Below are 15,815 nucleotides of genomic sequence, written 5' to 3'. Positions count from 1 at the left end.
TTTGTTTGAAATTGTTTAATTCAAAGTGGAATATGCATAAGTGGTTGTTACTAATCGATTTAATAAAAATAGAATAAAAAGCTATAGTCATAACCAAAATTAAATTTAGTTGAATTTAAAACATAAAACAAATTGATGTTTTATATAGAGAACATATATATATTATTAATTATTAAAATAACTATATATGAACTATAAAACTTTTACTAATATATTTTAGTTCAAATAATAGAAAGATGGAATACGTTTCAAATTTTATAAATTTTATAAAAAATAAGGGTAAAGTGTCAATTTTGATAAAATAATTGGTGAGTATCTAATATATATTTTTAAAATTACAATGTTGACTTTTAAAATATAGAGTGCGAGTTGTATGTGTTACTTTAGTTTCAAGGTCTCTCAAAAAAAGTATCTTAAAATAAGAAACATAAAATTATTTTCTATATTAGTTTTGTTATAATGGAAGATTTTGTGTGTGTTCATAACGAAATTCTTATTTGTCCACCCTTATTTAGAAATATCAACGAATCTTAATATGAATCTAAATATGTTTTTTAGCTAAAAACTATAAATGGTTCCTAAACTTCTCTATTTAATGGACAACTTCTATTTTAACCGGAATGGAACAATTTCACCAAATTTCCCTAGTAAAAAACCAATTTGTTAATTAGTAAATGAGATGTTAGCATCTATAACGATCATGAGAAAGACAATTTCTAACTATCTGTGACATTCGAACATGCTGACTTGTTGCATTTAGTAATGGTTTTGACAATAAATAGTTAGTGTGGTGCAAAGGATTAATGGTGAGGGTGATGTGTGGTTTACATCAATTTTAAATAACTTTAGCAACCAGACAACGTTTTTAAATTTCTCTCAGATTGGAAGTAATGATTCTTTTTTTATTTAGTTAAGTTTTAAGAGTATATTAATCATGTTCACGGTTTTTAAAATGTAAACACGGATAGCATGCATCAGGAAAGTTATTGGTTTTCTTGCATAGTGTAACATGGAAAGATACCATAGAGTTTATGTGCCAATACCAATAGATCAAATGTTAGTCTTTTAGACTTGAATCGCCATCAATTACTAAACATTATTAGAGTGAGATGAGTGGAATTTCTAGATTGATTATATGAGGGTTACGTCAATTGCGTTAAAGAAGAAGAATCGTAGAGGCTCCATTTTCCATCGTCAACATCAAATATAAAGAAATCCTGTAAATCAATGTTTTGACACCCGACCCGGACACTGAACCGGACGATTTACCGGGTCTCTGGATCAACCGTGGGTGAACCGCGGTTTAGTAAATGAATTAGTTTTATTATAAGATAATATATTAGCTATGAAAATAAATATATAAATACTAAAGTTAATATTTTAAATGTTTTCAAACATAAAGTAATAGTTTGGATATGTATCTATTTTATGTTTAATTTTTTTTGAAAATACTTAACTTTAATTTCCATTTTTGTATTTTTATTTGACATACAAAATATTAAGAAATAGTTTAAAAGTATTTAAAAAATATGTAACATAAGAGTTATGAAATCTAAAGAAAATCAAGACATAAAATTAAAACATCATTGTAATAAATTGTCAATTACAAAAATAAACTAACATCTAATAACAATTAACACCAAAACACATTAAATAAAGTTGAGAAAAGATTTTAATTATTAAAAGAGAATGCCACATGACATTTCCCCCCCCCCCAAGGAGCAAAAAAACTCAACTTTATTATATAATAGTTTAATTTTTTTTGAAAATACTTAACTTTAATTTCCATTTTTGTATTTTTATTTGACATACAAAATATTAAGAAATAGTTTAAAAGTATTTAAAAAAATATGTAACATAAGAGTTATGAAATCTAAAGAAAATCAAGACATAAAATTAAAACATCATTGTAATAAATTGTCAATAACAAAAATAAACTAACATCTAATAACAATTAATACCAAAACACATTAAATAAAGTTGAGAAATATTTTAATTATTAAAAGGAGAATGCCACATGGCATTTTCTCTCCAAAGAAAAAAAAACTCAACTTTATTATATAAGATTGTGTTTATTATTCTGTTTAAAGCTATTTTGTTCCTCTAGTTATCAGTTCGAGTTTCTGTTTATTAGTTTTAAGCAATTTTTTCTGCGTATAGATAATTCAGTTTAAACTGCCGTAAACAATTTAGACAACAAAACAGCACTCTTACCCAAATATAACATAAAAACTGATAAAATAACTGAAAGAGTCTTAATTTTACATCCTTAATTTAGCAATATGTAATGAATATTCTAACCATTTTTCGTATAAATATCTATTTCACAATTCCCCATTTTCACAACAAACAAAAGTAGTAAGAAGAAACATTGACAATAGTATCACAATTTTTCTTTTCTAAAAATGAAGAGATCGGTGATATGCTTGCTAGTGATTTGTGCCGCCGTTGTAGCTATACCAGTGGAGGGTGTGAAGTACATAGATTTTGGTGCGCTTAACCCGTGCATGGGTCCTAATCCTCCTCCGGGATGCAATCCTCCAGGCTCCCACCATAAGAAACCTGTCCCTGCCAACGAGTATAGACGTGGATGTACCACCATCCATCGGTGCCGTCGAGACTGAACCCGATATGATGCTCATTATCTAAATTTCCGTCGTATGTCTTTGCTTTATAAAAAAATGTTGAAGTGTATGTATGTATATGCATGATATTATTGCATAAGTTATGAACTAAGAATTCAAACTTAAAATCATTAGATTGAAATATAAAATATATCATATTTGCTGTAATTAAAGTGGGTTAATAAGCATGCAATTTTATTTACCGTTCAAAAAAAATAATTGCTTGCTAGCAAAGCCAAATGGGTTAATAATCTTAACTAGATTTTGACACGTGCTTTTAAAGCGCGGAATTATTTTCGGTTGAAAGATATTTTATATAATAAATTTATAATTTTACTTATAATTTGTATATGCCTAACACAAAGCTTGGATCTGTATTGCAGGTCTAATTCCTTAAAACTGATATTATCATAAAGTTCTAGTTTTGTTTCTTAGCGTTTGTCTAATGATTGTGAAACAACTACATAAGCTCTTTACCCGTACTTTCTAGAATTCAATAACTAAATCTATTATTTTCACTGCAATCTGATTTGGTTGACTTATAACATCTTCTCATATAGGTTTTAAAGATTCAGGCTTAGTTGTTTGTTTAAACTAAGTCTATATCTATTATATCTCTAATTTGAAACACCTCGAGTGTTCTGCTGCACAATTCTCCAACCTTATTTGATTTTTTTTCCAACTTGCAGCAGAACACTCGAGGTGTTTCAAATTAGAGATATGTAGGATATTACTTCTCTTTAGAGATATGTAGGATATTACTTCTCTTTCCAATTTGAAAGCGTAGTGTAAGTTCCTGTTTGATATCTGAACATCTCTATGTGCTCGCAGTTTGAGTTGCAGAGGTAAAACAAAAGCTTAAGACAATGGAAACACTTGAAAAGGAACTCATCCACCGTCAGAGAGCTTTATTGAAAAAAAAACAATGATCCAGATTCCTCAGGTTTTTCCCACAATTTATATCTCTCCTATGTCTATATATCTATAAAACTTATTATTGAGCTTTTGTGCATCTTTGTTGAATTTGGAAAATTTTGTATCTTAAAGTTTCAAAATTTCTCACTTTTTGTTTGTTCTTCAACAGAGAACGTGTAAGAGGTCGAACAAACAGAGAGAGAGAGAGACTGGTCAAGTTGCAGATAAGAAGCGTTTACGAGAAAAACAGAGGCTGTTAAATCAATATGTTCACAGAGATAGTCCGAGTTAGGTAACGAATGAATGGAACGAGAGCTTTACTAAGGTTTAGCACAAAGGGTCAATGGATAAGAAGTATAACTCTTTCTGGGTTTCTCTCTCTAGGTGACTCGCTGCTACCGCCAAAGTAAAGTTTCAATCTTTGTAGTTTTTCAGTTTAGCTTTTTGGATTTATTGGGTTTCGAAGATCTGGACATCTTTAGAATCAGATTCAATCACTGTTTCATGTGCTAAGGTTTGTTAGGTACTCAGTAGACTTTGGTGTTTCATTGAAGTACCTGGAAATGGTTTTAAGTGGCAAAGACACAAACTTTTAGAGTATTGAGTTATGTGTCTTGATGTTTGGACGGTTGATTCTTCAGTATATTATCAGTTCTCTATCTGGACGTGTAATTAAAGAATATGTTCAGAAGCTTATAGTAATAACTTGAGATTCTGGTGGATGATCAAGAGGGAGTCAGGTGCAAGCGAGTGAAACACAAGAGAGTCAGATGCAAGCGAGGGAGACACAAGAGAGTCAGGGAGAACAGCAAGCAAGCGAGTCACAAGAGCAAACGAGCCAGTCTCAGCAAGTCTCTGTACCATTGAAACAGATCATAATCAGGAAATCAGTCAGGTGGTCTCTCAAAACAGTCCTATTGGTACTGGCCGGTCAGATACGAGTCAGTCTCAGAGCAGTCCCGTTGGTGCGGGGCAGTCTGAAATGAGTCAGACCACCCATGTGTCGGACTCGGATCCTCCTCCAGCACCAACGAGCCACACCCATACATCATCAGATTCTCAAGTGTCAGACCAGAGAGAGCCCGATGATGAGAAGATGGAGGACACCGCAACCTCAGAAAATGAGAGGTCCGAAGTTGAGAAGTTAAAGGAATCTTCTGCAGAAGAAGAAGACTGAGTGTAACCTTCTCCGACATGTATTGGTAGCATTTTTTAAAAGATTTTATTTTTATTTCAAATGAATTTTGTAGAATTAAATTAAAGATGTCACTGTATCATAAGCGATTGTAGAATTCAGGGTTTTGTTGGTCTCATTGTCACTGCAGTTTATATTATTTAGGGAAATTCCAACTGTAATTTTCATGTTGCTGCAGAGATTTGATTTGAGATTAGTCTGGATTTGAGCCAAGAATCGGGTTACATAGATATTCATTAACTGATATCGTATGAGTGATGCAAGTGCTAAATACTAGGATGCATGTAGACTCTTACGCATAGGCATGTGGTTTTTAAATAAACTAATTTGTTACAACTGATATCGCAGGTTGTAGAAGATGGATATGAGTTCTTTGCAAAGAGACAACTGGTGACAATATTCTCTGCACCCAACTACTGTGGTGAGTTTGACAATGCTGGCGCAATGATGAGTGTTGATGATAGCTTGACATGTTCGTTCCAAATCCTCAAGTCAACTGAGAAGAAAGGAAGATTTGGATACAACAACAACATTCATAGGACATATTTGATATTAATCAGACCTTTCTTGGTTTATCATCTTACTTAGATTCTCAAAAATATTTTTTTTGAGACTATGTCTCCTTTTCAAGGTTGTGTTTTGTTCCGAGGTGTTAATGGTCTGACTGAATTTGCTTATTCTATTTTTTTGTTTTGTTTTCCGAATCATTGTCCTTGAAATTGTATTTTTTAGCTCTTTCTCTCTAGATTCATTAATTCTGATATTTTTAGTGTTTTCAAGACATGTGTAGACATCAACAAGATTAGTTTTTATAGTTCTATAACTTACCTAAAACTTTTTATCATCTAGATGATCTCTGGAATTCAATTGTATATGGGGTGATAGTGTAAGTTGTTCTCAATCACATGTGCCATTGAGAATGGTGTTGTGTCTTTTGCGTATATTTTGCAAATGTGTGATGGTGAACACCTAGCCTCTCCATGTCAACTTTTACTGATAAAACACTTGGACATCTTCTGATTCTCTTCTTTTTTCGGGTTGCAAATACAAACTGCAACAGCCTAAAAAAATATTTTTCCGGTAGAGATCCAAATGCTCTCTTATTTTCACATGAAAAAAATTTATAGTCTACATTGATAATCAATCACTCAATAGAGGAATGGAATAATAAACAGTAATGTCGTAACACCCAATGTTAAGTGAAACTTTACTAATAAACACTTCCATCGTATAACAAATATTTAACAATATGCAAGTACAACTAAACGAATAACAATTTTATATCAACAGAAATACATGGGGGAATCTATATAATTTAGAACCTGAAGAGTTTTTTTTTTTGAGAAATGATTTTGGAAGATTTAAGAAATACTCTGATCGAAGTTTAAACTAAAAACTTCACTAAAACACTTTACAATGACTGAAAACTGCTACAAACCACAACTTCAAAATATTTCAAAACTGTTAAATATTTTATAAAATAAAAATCCAATAATTGAATATGAAATCGTAGAACCTACAATTTTGAACATTGCTACCGTGGCGTAGATGATACAAATATACTAAAGATTCATAATGGTCTTACAATGTTCATAATCTGGTTACAGGACCAAGTTCAAAATATTTATCGAAATAGCCATATGATACAAATATACTAAAGAGTATGTGGTGTTTGAGGCTTTTACTCATTAGTAGATTCTGGTTTGTAACGAGAGGTACAGACTTATTTAGTTATTTTTTGGTTTAAGGAAAAGGGCTAAGAGTTATTTTTATTGTATGTTTCAAGCCAAAACAAATATTCCTAGATTATTCAAGAGATAGAGATTCACTGTACGAATTATTTGGATGATCATTGTTTTAGTCACATCTATTATCATATGTATAAGTTTCATTTATGATTTTCTGTTTTATCATATGTGTTTTGCGTATAAAGTAAGAAAAATTGTTTTTACCTTTTATACATTAACTAAATTTCATTGATGTATTTTAATTTAACTTAATATTATTAAATATTATCAAAATTTGTAGAAGTGTTAAAAACAATGATGTGTTACATTTTCAATATAAAACAAATAAAACAATGTTTTATTTTTACTTATATGAATAGTATGTATATAAATTAATGATTTATGAAAATGAAACTATATGTTTAAAAAATCATAAATTTAGTAAAACCAAATTTCAAAATTTAAATCTGCCAAAAACGGAAAATGGCCGAAAATTAAAAATATGTTGGAGGGAGAGTTCGTACCCTGGTCCAGGCGCCTGCACGAAGGATATTCCTATGTCGAATGAGACATCAGGAAAAAACATTTAAGGGTTTGAAAATATCTTCGGTCAAAGTATATAAACATCTAACTATGTAAATAAGTGTGTTCCATTTAACAAATGCAGATGACTCAGGTTTTGGATAAACAAAATATTTAAATAATCATTATAAGAAAACTGAGCAAACCACGTTTATTCGGAATATTCTGGATAACGCGGTTTCTTAAAAATCACATATATTCGGTATATTATAGATTCCCAAACTAAAATTACTTTTTAATCTCGGCTAGATTCGATTATAATTAGTTTGTTTTTATCGGATTGAGCACCCCTAAATAATTCACCGACTTTCTTATTGCTTTGAGAAATACATCACTCTCATTCTAAACACAAACATTAAAACATATGATCGAAAAATAAACTATCAACACACTTTTTTGCGCGTAGCGCGGAGAAAGAATCTAGTTACATATAAACGGTTTCATAACTAATATATTCAACATATGTATCTTTAATATTCCACAAATCTAGCGTTTGTTTCAAAATCTAAAACCAACACAACGTACAAACAATTAAAATCATGATTAATCATAAATTTGGAGGGTGATTGGTTTAGTCTGTGAGTGCTGTACACAGCTTTAATCTTCTCCACGGCACTCGAGTGAAATCAATCAAAGCTTTGATCAATTTTTTAGTCTCACAGCCATATCTATCTTTTATTTTATTTTATGGCTGTGGAGAGCTAAATTCCTAGAGTGCTCTTTCAACTGCTTTTGAAAATATTTTCTCTCCTTTATATCAATCCATGTACGCTTGCTTTCCTATATAGTAATATATTTCATTAATATAAATATAATGATATATTTCTTGCATACATAATCCACAAAATATTACAAATACTATGAATATACATACATATATATATATATAAATGTTTCACATACATATACAAATAAAATTACATGTACTAATTTATATCATAATCATCTTATAATTTTTAAAATAACTAATTAACTTATAAATTTTAATTTTAAAATATTATTATTTAGTTCTAGTTTTAATTTTAATATAATAGAGTTTAATTTTAGTATAAATACATAATGTTAATACTAACCAATCATGCTTTTTAGAAAAAACTTACAGCTACAATCTTAATAGTAACTAGATTTTGACCCGCACAACCGTGCGGATATTTTTCATATTTATATATTTATTCAGTTATTTAATTAGTATATATTTAAGATTATTCATATATATAAATGTTTAAATCACTATTTCAACTACAATAATTTTATAGTTTTCATGCTGTTAATTAACTAACTATTTCAAATGATCACATATAATATATATATATATATATATATATATATATGTATATATATATATATATGTTGCTTCTTATTATGTATGTATTTTATATTTAATTTATTATGATCCCGATCCGTAATTCAAAGTGCTAGATTTCTTTTAAAAATTTGTTTTGTTTATTCAGTTTATATAATAAATTATTGTATATGTAAGAGTTTAAGAAAAGTTAACTTTTTATACATCTATCTTATTAAAATAGAAACATTACAACTTCTTCTAGGTGGATTTTAAAGTTGGACCTTATGTAATTAATGTTATATTAATCTACTTATTATTAGACATGTCTTTTTATAAATAATTAATATCAACCATTACCATAGTTTTTCACTTCTTACCTTATTATTATATCAACTACGCATGTTTCTTTATATTGCATATATTTTACTATAAGCTAGATACATCCGCTAGCATATTATATTATAAGATAGATTATTAATAATACATCTACTAACATATAATACTATACGACAGATTACTAATAATACAATATATTATCTGTATTCATTAACTTGCATCTATCAATATTAGCAATACTATGAAGACGACTAACTATATACTTTGAACCTATAAACCATGATATACTAATTTATAACAAAAATGATATTACTGTTACAAATTAGTTTTTATAAAAATTATTTATAGCAGCAATTTGTTATATAAGATAAATTTATTTTTTTTCCTGTTCAGAAAAAAAGAAACCTATGAATGTATACCATTAATTTAGCCAAAAATCTTCCGAATAAATAGTAAATCTCACCAACCCAAAAAAATGAATTAAAAATATAACAAAAGATATTATGTTTGAAATTTAGCTCACTGGGTCGGGTATAAATCTGTTCATTTCAGGTATGAGTTCTTCGAGTTCTCAACATTTGGATCTAAGTAGGTATTTGATTTTTTTTTTGTCCGGGTCGATTTTTTTTGGTTCCGGATCATTCTAACTTTTTTTATATTATAAATCTTAAATAATATACAACATGTATATAAAGTATGTGAATCAAAAGATAAATCCGCGCAGGTGCGCGGGTCATGATCTAGTGTATCTATTATATTAAAACAGAAGTCATAACTTTGATTCATGTGTGATATTTTAAAAAATAGATCCTTAACTAGAAATGACTTACCATTCATTGATTACTAATATATTGTTCATTAATATATTGTTTCTAATCTATTAATCCTAAAAATCAGGATTGGTTAATATACACATATTCTAAAATTTTAATCATAATATCTTTTGATATCTTTTCATTTAAAATTTATATATATATATATATTTTAAATTTCGAAAATCTATTAAAAAGATCTTATCAAGATCTTAATTTTCAAAATTATATATAACTTTTTAACTAATTCCGAAATTAGTTTTCAAATATTATTATAAATTAATATATTCAGTTGTCTTTTATAAAATGAAAAATAAAATATTATATCTTATTTTATCGATAATATAATCACAATCAGTCAGGTTAATTTTTTTATCATATTGAACTTAATATGATAAATTATATTAAACTGATAAAATATTTATCTTAAAAATATAATATGATGACAAAGCGGCTTAACATTAACAGACTATATACTATATGTACAAAAATTAACATATATTTCACTTTTGTAAATATAATTATATCGTGTAAAATGAATAAACATAGAAAATACTGCTAAAAATAAATCCAGTTTATTAATGTTAAACCATTCTACCAACATATTATATTTTTAGAATAAAAGTTTATATTTATGAAAATAAAATATACTAACTTATCAATTTAAAATAATTTTATCATATTTAGTTCAATATAGTAATTTTAATTAAAATGTTAGATTTGTTAAAAATGGCATACTTCAGAATTATTTTGTATTTAATTTACTATAATCCCGAACCGTAATTCAAAAAGCTAGATTTCTTTTAGTAATTTGTTTTGTTTATTCAGTTTATATAATAGATCATTGTATATATAAAATTTTAAGATAAGTTAATTTTTTATAAATTAATATTTATTTTTATCTTAAATAAAAATGAAGATATTAAATGATATTATTTAATATGAAGATCAATAATAGATAAAAATGCCGTGTGACCAAGTCTAGTAAGTAGTCCATTTTTAAAAAAAATCACACATAAATTAGAAGTCACGACTTCTGTTTTAATATAATAGATGGAACAGAGAGAATAGAAATATACAAATATTAAAACTAATACTATAAATTATCTTCATGCATTGATGGTTTTATGAAAATATATATCATATTTTCAAATACATTTTGTTAATTATTTATTAACTATAAAAATAATTAATATATTAATTTCTTTTAAACTTAATTTATGTGTATTTTTACAGTTTTGACATGAAATCAATTCAAATTATTATAAATGAATAAATACTTTAATTTAAATGATATAATTTTTAGTCCTAAATTTTTATAAAAATTATCATATATATATATATGGATTTACACTTCCAACACATATCTTTTCCTATTTTTTTGAAAATCTCACTTTTAAGTTACGTTTTCATACGCTTTCGCTTTCACGTACCTGTTTCTGTTTCCATGTATCACGAGAGAAGAATTATCTTTTTAATCGGTAGGTATTAGACATCATTCAATTAGTTGACAAAAAAAAAGACATCATTCAATTTTGTATTTATTTTGACCTTTATATATTGTAGGAATAGTGTTTGTCATCACCACAACTTTATATTTTTTTTATTATTTATACTTATAGTTCCCTCAATAAATTTGCTTGGTTGTTCTGTAATGTATATATGTTTATTATATTTTCAATATTTAAGAGCTATATATAAATAATTAGATATTTATTTTAAAATACGTGGCATGCCTCTCCATCCTTTAAAAAAGAGTAAAATACTTAATTAAAACCATTAATTAATTTATATTTAAATATATAATGTATATGAACTATATATATACATTTAGAGTAAATTATACGAAGAATTTAGATATATATAAATTCAAGATTGATTGTTAATATAAGAAGTAAATTTGGGATATTAAGTACTAAGGAGTCTAACAATAAAATGTTAACTGAAACTTAGTTATGATTTAACTATTCTTTTATATTCAGAAATTTTTTGAAGCTTTCTTCATCTTTTTCCTTTTAATTTCTACACAACTATGTTCTGGACAATATACACATTTTTCTCTATATGAGATACTATAATTAAAACCAAAACATAGATACTATATTTTTTTCCTTTCAAATTGAAACAATTAAAACATAAACAAATGATTACATGAAAAGTCGATAAGTTTTATAGTTTTGGAAAGTTTGCATAGATACTATAGTTGTTAACTGGAAAATATGATATACACCAACATGTTGTTTCTCAAGCATAGACTCAAATCTTTTGGAAATTTAAAATATGTATTTTTCTTGTTTTCTTTCTTTATTTGCATCATAAAATATATGAATTAAGTATTTATGCTTTTAACAGTACAATTATTCTTTTGAGAAGTTTATAATTAAAAACTTATCATGTTTCTATTATTTGAAAATTTTAGATTAATGATTATTCTTCAGTAATGCTTTTAGATGTATAAACTTCATAGCTTGTTGATAAATCAAACAAATGTTGAAATTTTTTATTTTTCAGGTTTGGATCTTAGACAATTTTAAAATTAGAACATTGACTCTGTGACACAAATGACCATCCAACACTTTTGGGTTCAAGTAAACAAACAATATGTCTCTTACCTTAAATCTCAAACCACCCAAATCCACTTTCAAAATTCACAACTTTTCTCAAAAACAAAGAGGCAGTGGGAGAATTCATAGGAGACGTGAGGAAGCTAGCGAGCAAGATGATGGTACTGATGGATGAAAATTTGGGTTTACCTAAATGTTACATAAAGAAAGATTTAACGAAGGGATGGACGATGGAGAAGATACAACTTTTTTTGGAACCAAAATTTTTACACTAAGTAAGATCCAGTAAGCTGTTTACAATCTACAATTTGTACATAATTATACATTCAAAAGAAACAATCTTCTTTGGCGTACATAAGCTGAAGTTCCTGAACCGCTGGTTGGAATGATTCTGAACGAAGACATTAAAAAAATTGAGGATTTAGAAAGTCGGAAGAAAATGCAAAATACATGAAGATGAAAGTCTAACCACATTATTAATCACTCCGCTCCCTCCAAATGCATACACATTAAGCACCCTGATTGAATTAAAGTCTAACCACATTATTAATCACTCCGCTCCCTCCAAAAAAAATGTTCACTCACCTTTGTGGAATCACATGCTTGACATCTCATAGTTAAAATCTGACTCTTTGATAACTTCTGGAAGCTCTGCGTTTAGATTGTTTATATGCAATTACAAATTCCAAGACTTCAGGAAAAAATGGGAAGCTTTAAAATAGGTTGAGCTGAGACAATTAGGTTTTACCTCACGTGAGAAAGCAACATACTTCACATGAACACCATCGAGTATACCACCAGTTCAAAGAGGAGAATCAAACTTATACCTGAATTTCGGAAACATAGATCTGACGAACGATGATGATCTGCAAAAATCTATCGAACAACAGTCGTAAGAATTTTTGTAACATCTACAAAAGAGTTTCACACTATCTTTATCTATCATGGTAAAGTTTCAGACATAATAAATTCACATGTCTGATCACATTATTGAGACAAAGACATAGCCCACTACGGTAAATCCTAATATCCCACCAAAATTATTTAAAAAACCCTCAAAAAACTTTGATATCTAAATCCATTAAAAACAAATCTATAAGATTTACCATTGTTCAACCCAAGAACAGTCATGATAAAAATGGACTATCTTTTCTAGAGGAAGAATGGTATAATGGTACCTGAACAGGATAGAGATTCTTATCCTTGGATAATCTGGTATATCTAGAAGGCTAAGAACGACAAACTCTTCAGGGGGATAGATAGAGATCCAGTAGAACTCGTACGTTATGCTGAGAGTGAATGTCAGGCCTGGTATGATGCAAATGAGGTGATACCATCATTGATACAGGAAAACAATGTCGAAGAAACACAAGTCATAAGCTTGGGTAACATATGTTTGCTAGATGGGTCCTGGACAGCCAACGTTCAGTATAGTGGATGTGGATAGGTTTGGATGGATAGTGGCGGGAAGAATCAACTCATGGGAGCACGAAATCTCTCTAGACAGGAATCAGCTTTGCACTCGGAACTTGAAGCATTGAGATGGGCAATGGAGAATATGCTACAACACTCGACATGCCAGAGCTTTGGAACAGACTGCAAGGACTTGATTGCCATGATTAAGGAGCCTCATGCTTGGCCAAGCTTTGCCACGGAATTGGAGAGGATAAAAACATTACTAATATGCTTCCCCGACTTCAATATCTCCTATGTTCCTCGAGCGCGCAATCAGTTCTCAGATTTTTTAGCTAAGACGGCTAGATCCTTCCATAGGGAGTTATTTTTTATTGGTTGTTCTATTCCGGTCTGGTTACCCAGACCACCTCAAGTTTGAGTAATAGAATAGCCGTTTGTCGTCAAAAAAAAAAAAAAAGTCATGATAAATAAAATGCACGCAGCTCGAGGTTGGTGATGAATAAGTAATAGCTAATAACTTGAAAAGTCCACAACACAATGGGATATCAAACATTTTAGAATGATATTTTGTGACTGGTCCCTGCTCCATGTTACTAATTGAAGACAACTAATATTGTGAAACAGGAAAGTTAAGCATACCTTTGCTCAGTTACGCTTAATTTGAAGTCTATTCTTCATGCCGAGTGCATCTTTTGTATAGACCAGTTGAGGCATTTACCATTATTCATCTTCAACTGTTCCTTCTCATTAATTGAAAGCAAAGTTTTTCATAGTCTATTTAACTATTTTGTTTCTCCGCATAGGTCATAGACTCATTGTTAACCGCTTTCAATCAGACATTGTTGGAATCCAGAAGGTTGGTCGATCTGCACTCTGTTCCTTAGACCATACACAAGAGAAACGAAAGACTCCTGGGGAGAAAAAGAAAATGTACAATACAAATCATAGTGATAAACTAATACTTCTAAATATCTCAAAGAAGCTAATATATCCTCTGAACTAAAAAATTAAAAATCAACTCATCAAACTAACCTGCTGAAGCTATTTCTTAAAGTCGAGTAGAGAGAAAGAAATGCTCGTATTTGTTTTTATTCCCAATACCTCTACAAACACTCGTCTGCTGGATATGTGCCTCCTACTGCTCACATCTAACAACTCACATCTAACATCCACGACTGGCACATCAAGCGAAAAACCTGCACTTTCAATAAAAGCTCGTCATCTCAACTATACAAATGAATTTCATATACACATCATACAGAATCCATGCCTACAACTTAAAAGATGATAATCACTCTATACCCAGTTTCTGCAACTCTGCAACCACACGTCTACCAAATAGATCCAACGAAGGCATCATAGACATAATTAAAAGTCGCGAGGGAAGATTCAAAAGAGAGAGATGGAACCTGATCGATTAGGGGCGGCGCGTTGAAGCTTCGACGTCGGGAGTGGCACATGACCTCTGTTAATATAGTGAGGGCAGAGAAACTAGTGCAGAAAGTAAAATAGACACAAAGTTTGTTAACGGGGTTCGTTTCCTACATTCCCGGGACCTCGTCTAGATTTCATTGACTTAGAACAAGGAGCAACCTACAATTGCTATATGGTACAACACACACGAGTGTCTACCACTCTTTTCTAAGGAGCAATCTACAAAGATTAGGAATACAACGGATCCCATCCGGACACGCCATAGCACACTGTCTTCTACAGCTGCAATCTTCACAGACCTCTTCAATGAAACCTCCTTTGCTAAACTCCCCCTGAGTCTAGGCTTCGATCTTCCACTTCTCGGAAGTACTTCACCAAGTACGTCAGCACCTAACGCACAGCAATGACACCAAGCTTGATCACCCAAGCACACACGAAGCTACCCACGAGCTCCACACACGATGGCTAACTCCACCAACAAAGCGCCAACACCAAGGACACCAAACTAAGTCCACATCAGACTCCATCGACAACTACTACAGACACTGCTTCGACACCAAGCAGATACACCAATATACAATGAGATCCTCTTACTCTTCTATTATGTGAGGTCTTACTTTCTCATAAGGCACGTCCCTCCTTATATAGCAGACCAGAACTTGTTCTCCACGTCTTTAACTTAATCTCCAAGTCTTCCACTTGCTCTCCAAGTCTTTCCAATACACATAAGGTAACTTTCCATTATCTTTATTGGAAAACTTCACCTTCAAGCAACTCCTTTTGCTTTATGGAAAATGTCCATATGTCTTCAAGCACATATCATCTTTCTTTTCTAACTCAGGAAGCCACGATCATCAATAAACCCGAACTCTCATTCAGCTCCATCTTCATGCACACGCTTGTAGTACCTCCTGTAGTACTTCAC

At 30.0% G+C, this 15,815-nt stretch overlaps 1 protein-coding gene and 2 long non-coding RNA genes across 6 annotated transcripts; 2 read left to right on the top strand and 1 right to left on the bottom strand.

The window, feature by feature from the left end:
• The first annotated feature begins 2,405 nt into the window (after positions 1 to 2,405).
• LOC130505507 (protein RALF-like 11) lies at positions 2,406 to 2,624 on the top strand. The gene has a single exon (XM_057000113.1). It carries the CDS (start codon positions 2,406 to 2,408, stop codon positions 2,622 to 2,624), a length of 219 nt encoding a protein of 72 aa, XP_056856093.1.
• A 654-nt stretch (positions 2,625 to 3,278) lies between these two features.
• On the top strand, positions 3,279 to 5,002 carry LOC130505506 (uncharacterized). Of its 2 annotated transcripts, XR_008941717.1 has the most exons (4): positions 3,279 to 3,346; positions 3,456 to 3,567; positions 3,709 to 3,945; positions 4,270 to 4,991. It is a non-coding gene; the product is annotated as an uncharacterized LOC130505506 (long non-coding RNA). The 2 variants fall into 2 exon arrangements; XR_008941716.1 differs by having other exon boundaries at positions 3,709 to 5,002.
• A 7,340-nt stretch (positions 5,003 to 12,342) lies between these two features.
• LOC108810522 (uncharacterized) lies at positions 12,343 to 15,361 on the bottom strand. 3 transcript variants are annotated; one of them, XR_008941713.1, is made up of 8 exons: positions 14,866 to 15,361; positions 14,489 to 14,652; positions 14,096 to 14,367; positions 13,219 to 13,348; positions 12,789 to 12,916; positions 12,626 to 12,691; positions 12,510 to 12,574; positions 12,343 to 12,431 (listed from the first exon to the last, which is right to left on the bottom strand). It is a non-coding gene; the product is annotated as an uncharacterized LOC108810522 (long non-coding RNA). The 3 variants fall into 3 exon arrangements; XR_008941715.1 differs by having other exon boundaries at positions 12,345 to 12,431; positions 12,510 to 12,558; XR_008941714.1 differs by lacking the exon at positions 13,219 to 13,348.
• Positions 15,362 to 15,815: the final 454 nt, after the last annotated feature.

Source organism: Raphanus sativus, unplaced genomic scaffold (genome assembly GCF_000801105.2).
Source record: "Raphanus sativus cultivar WK10039 unplaced genomic scaffold, ASM80110v3 Scaffold2329, whole genome shotgun sequence".
Taxonomy (NCBI): Eukaryota; Viridiplantae; Streptophyta; class Magnoliopsida; order Brassicales; family Brassicaceae; genus Raphanus; species Raphanus sativus.
The sequence above is the reverse complement of the archived record's forward strand: the minus strand, read 5'-3'. Positions and strand labels throughout refer to the sequence as shown.

What these genes read in the sequence shown, in the direction of transcription:
- LOC130505507 (XM_057000113.1), top strand. Translation starts at nt 2,406, where the DNA reads ATGAAGAGATCGGTGATATGCTTGCTAGTGATTTGTGCCGCCGTTGTA.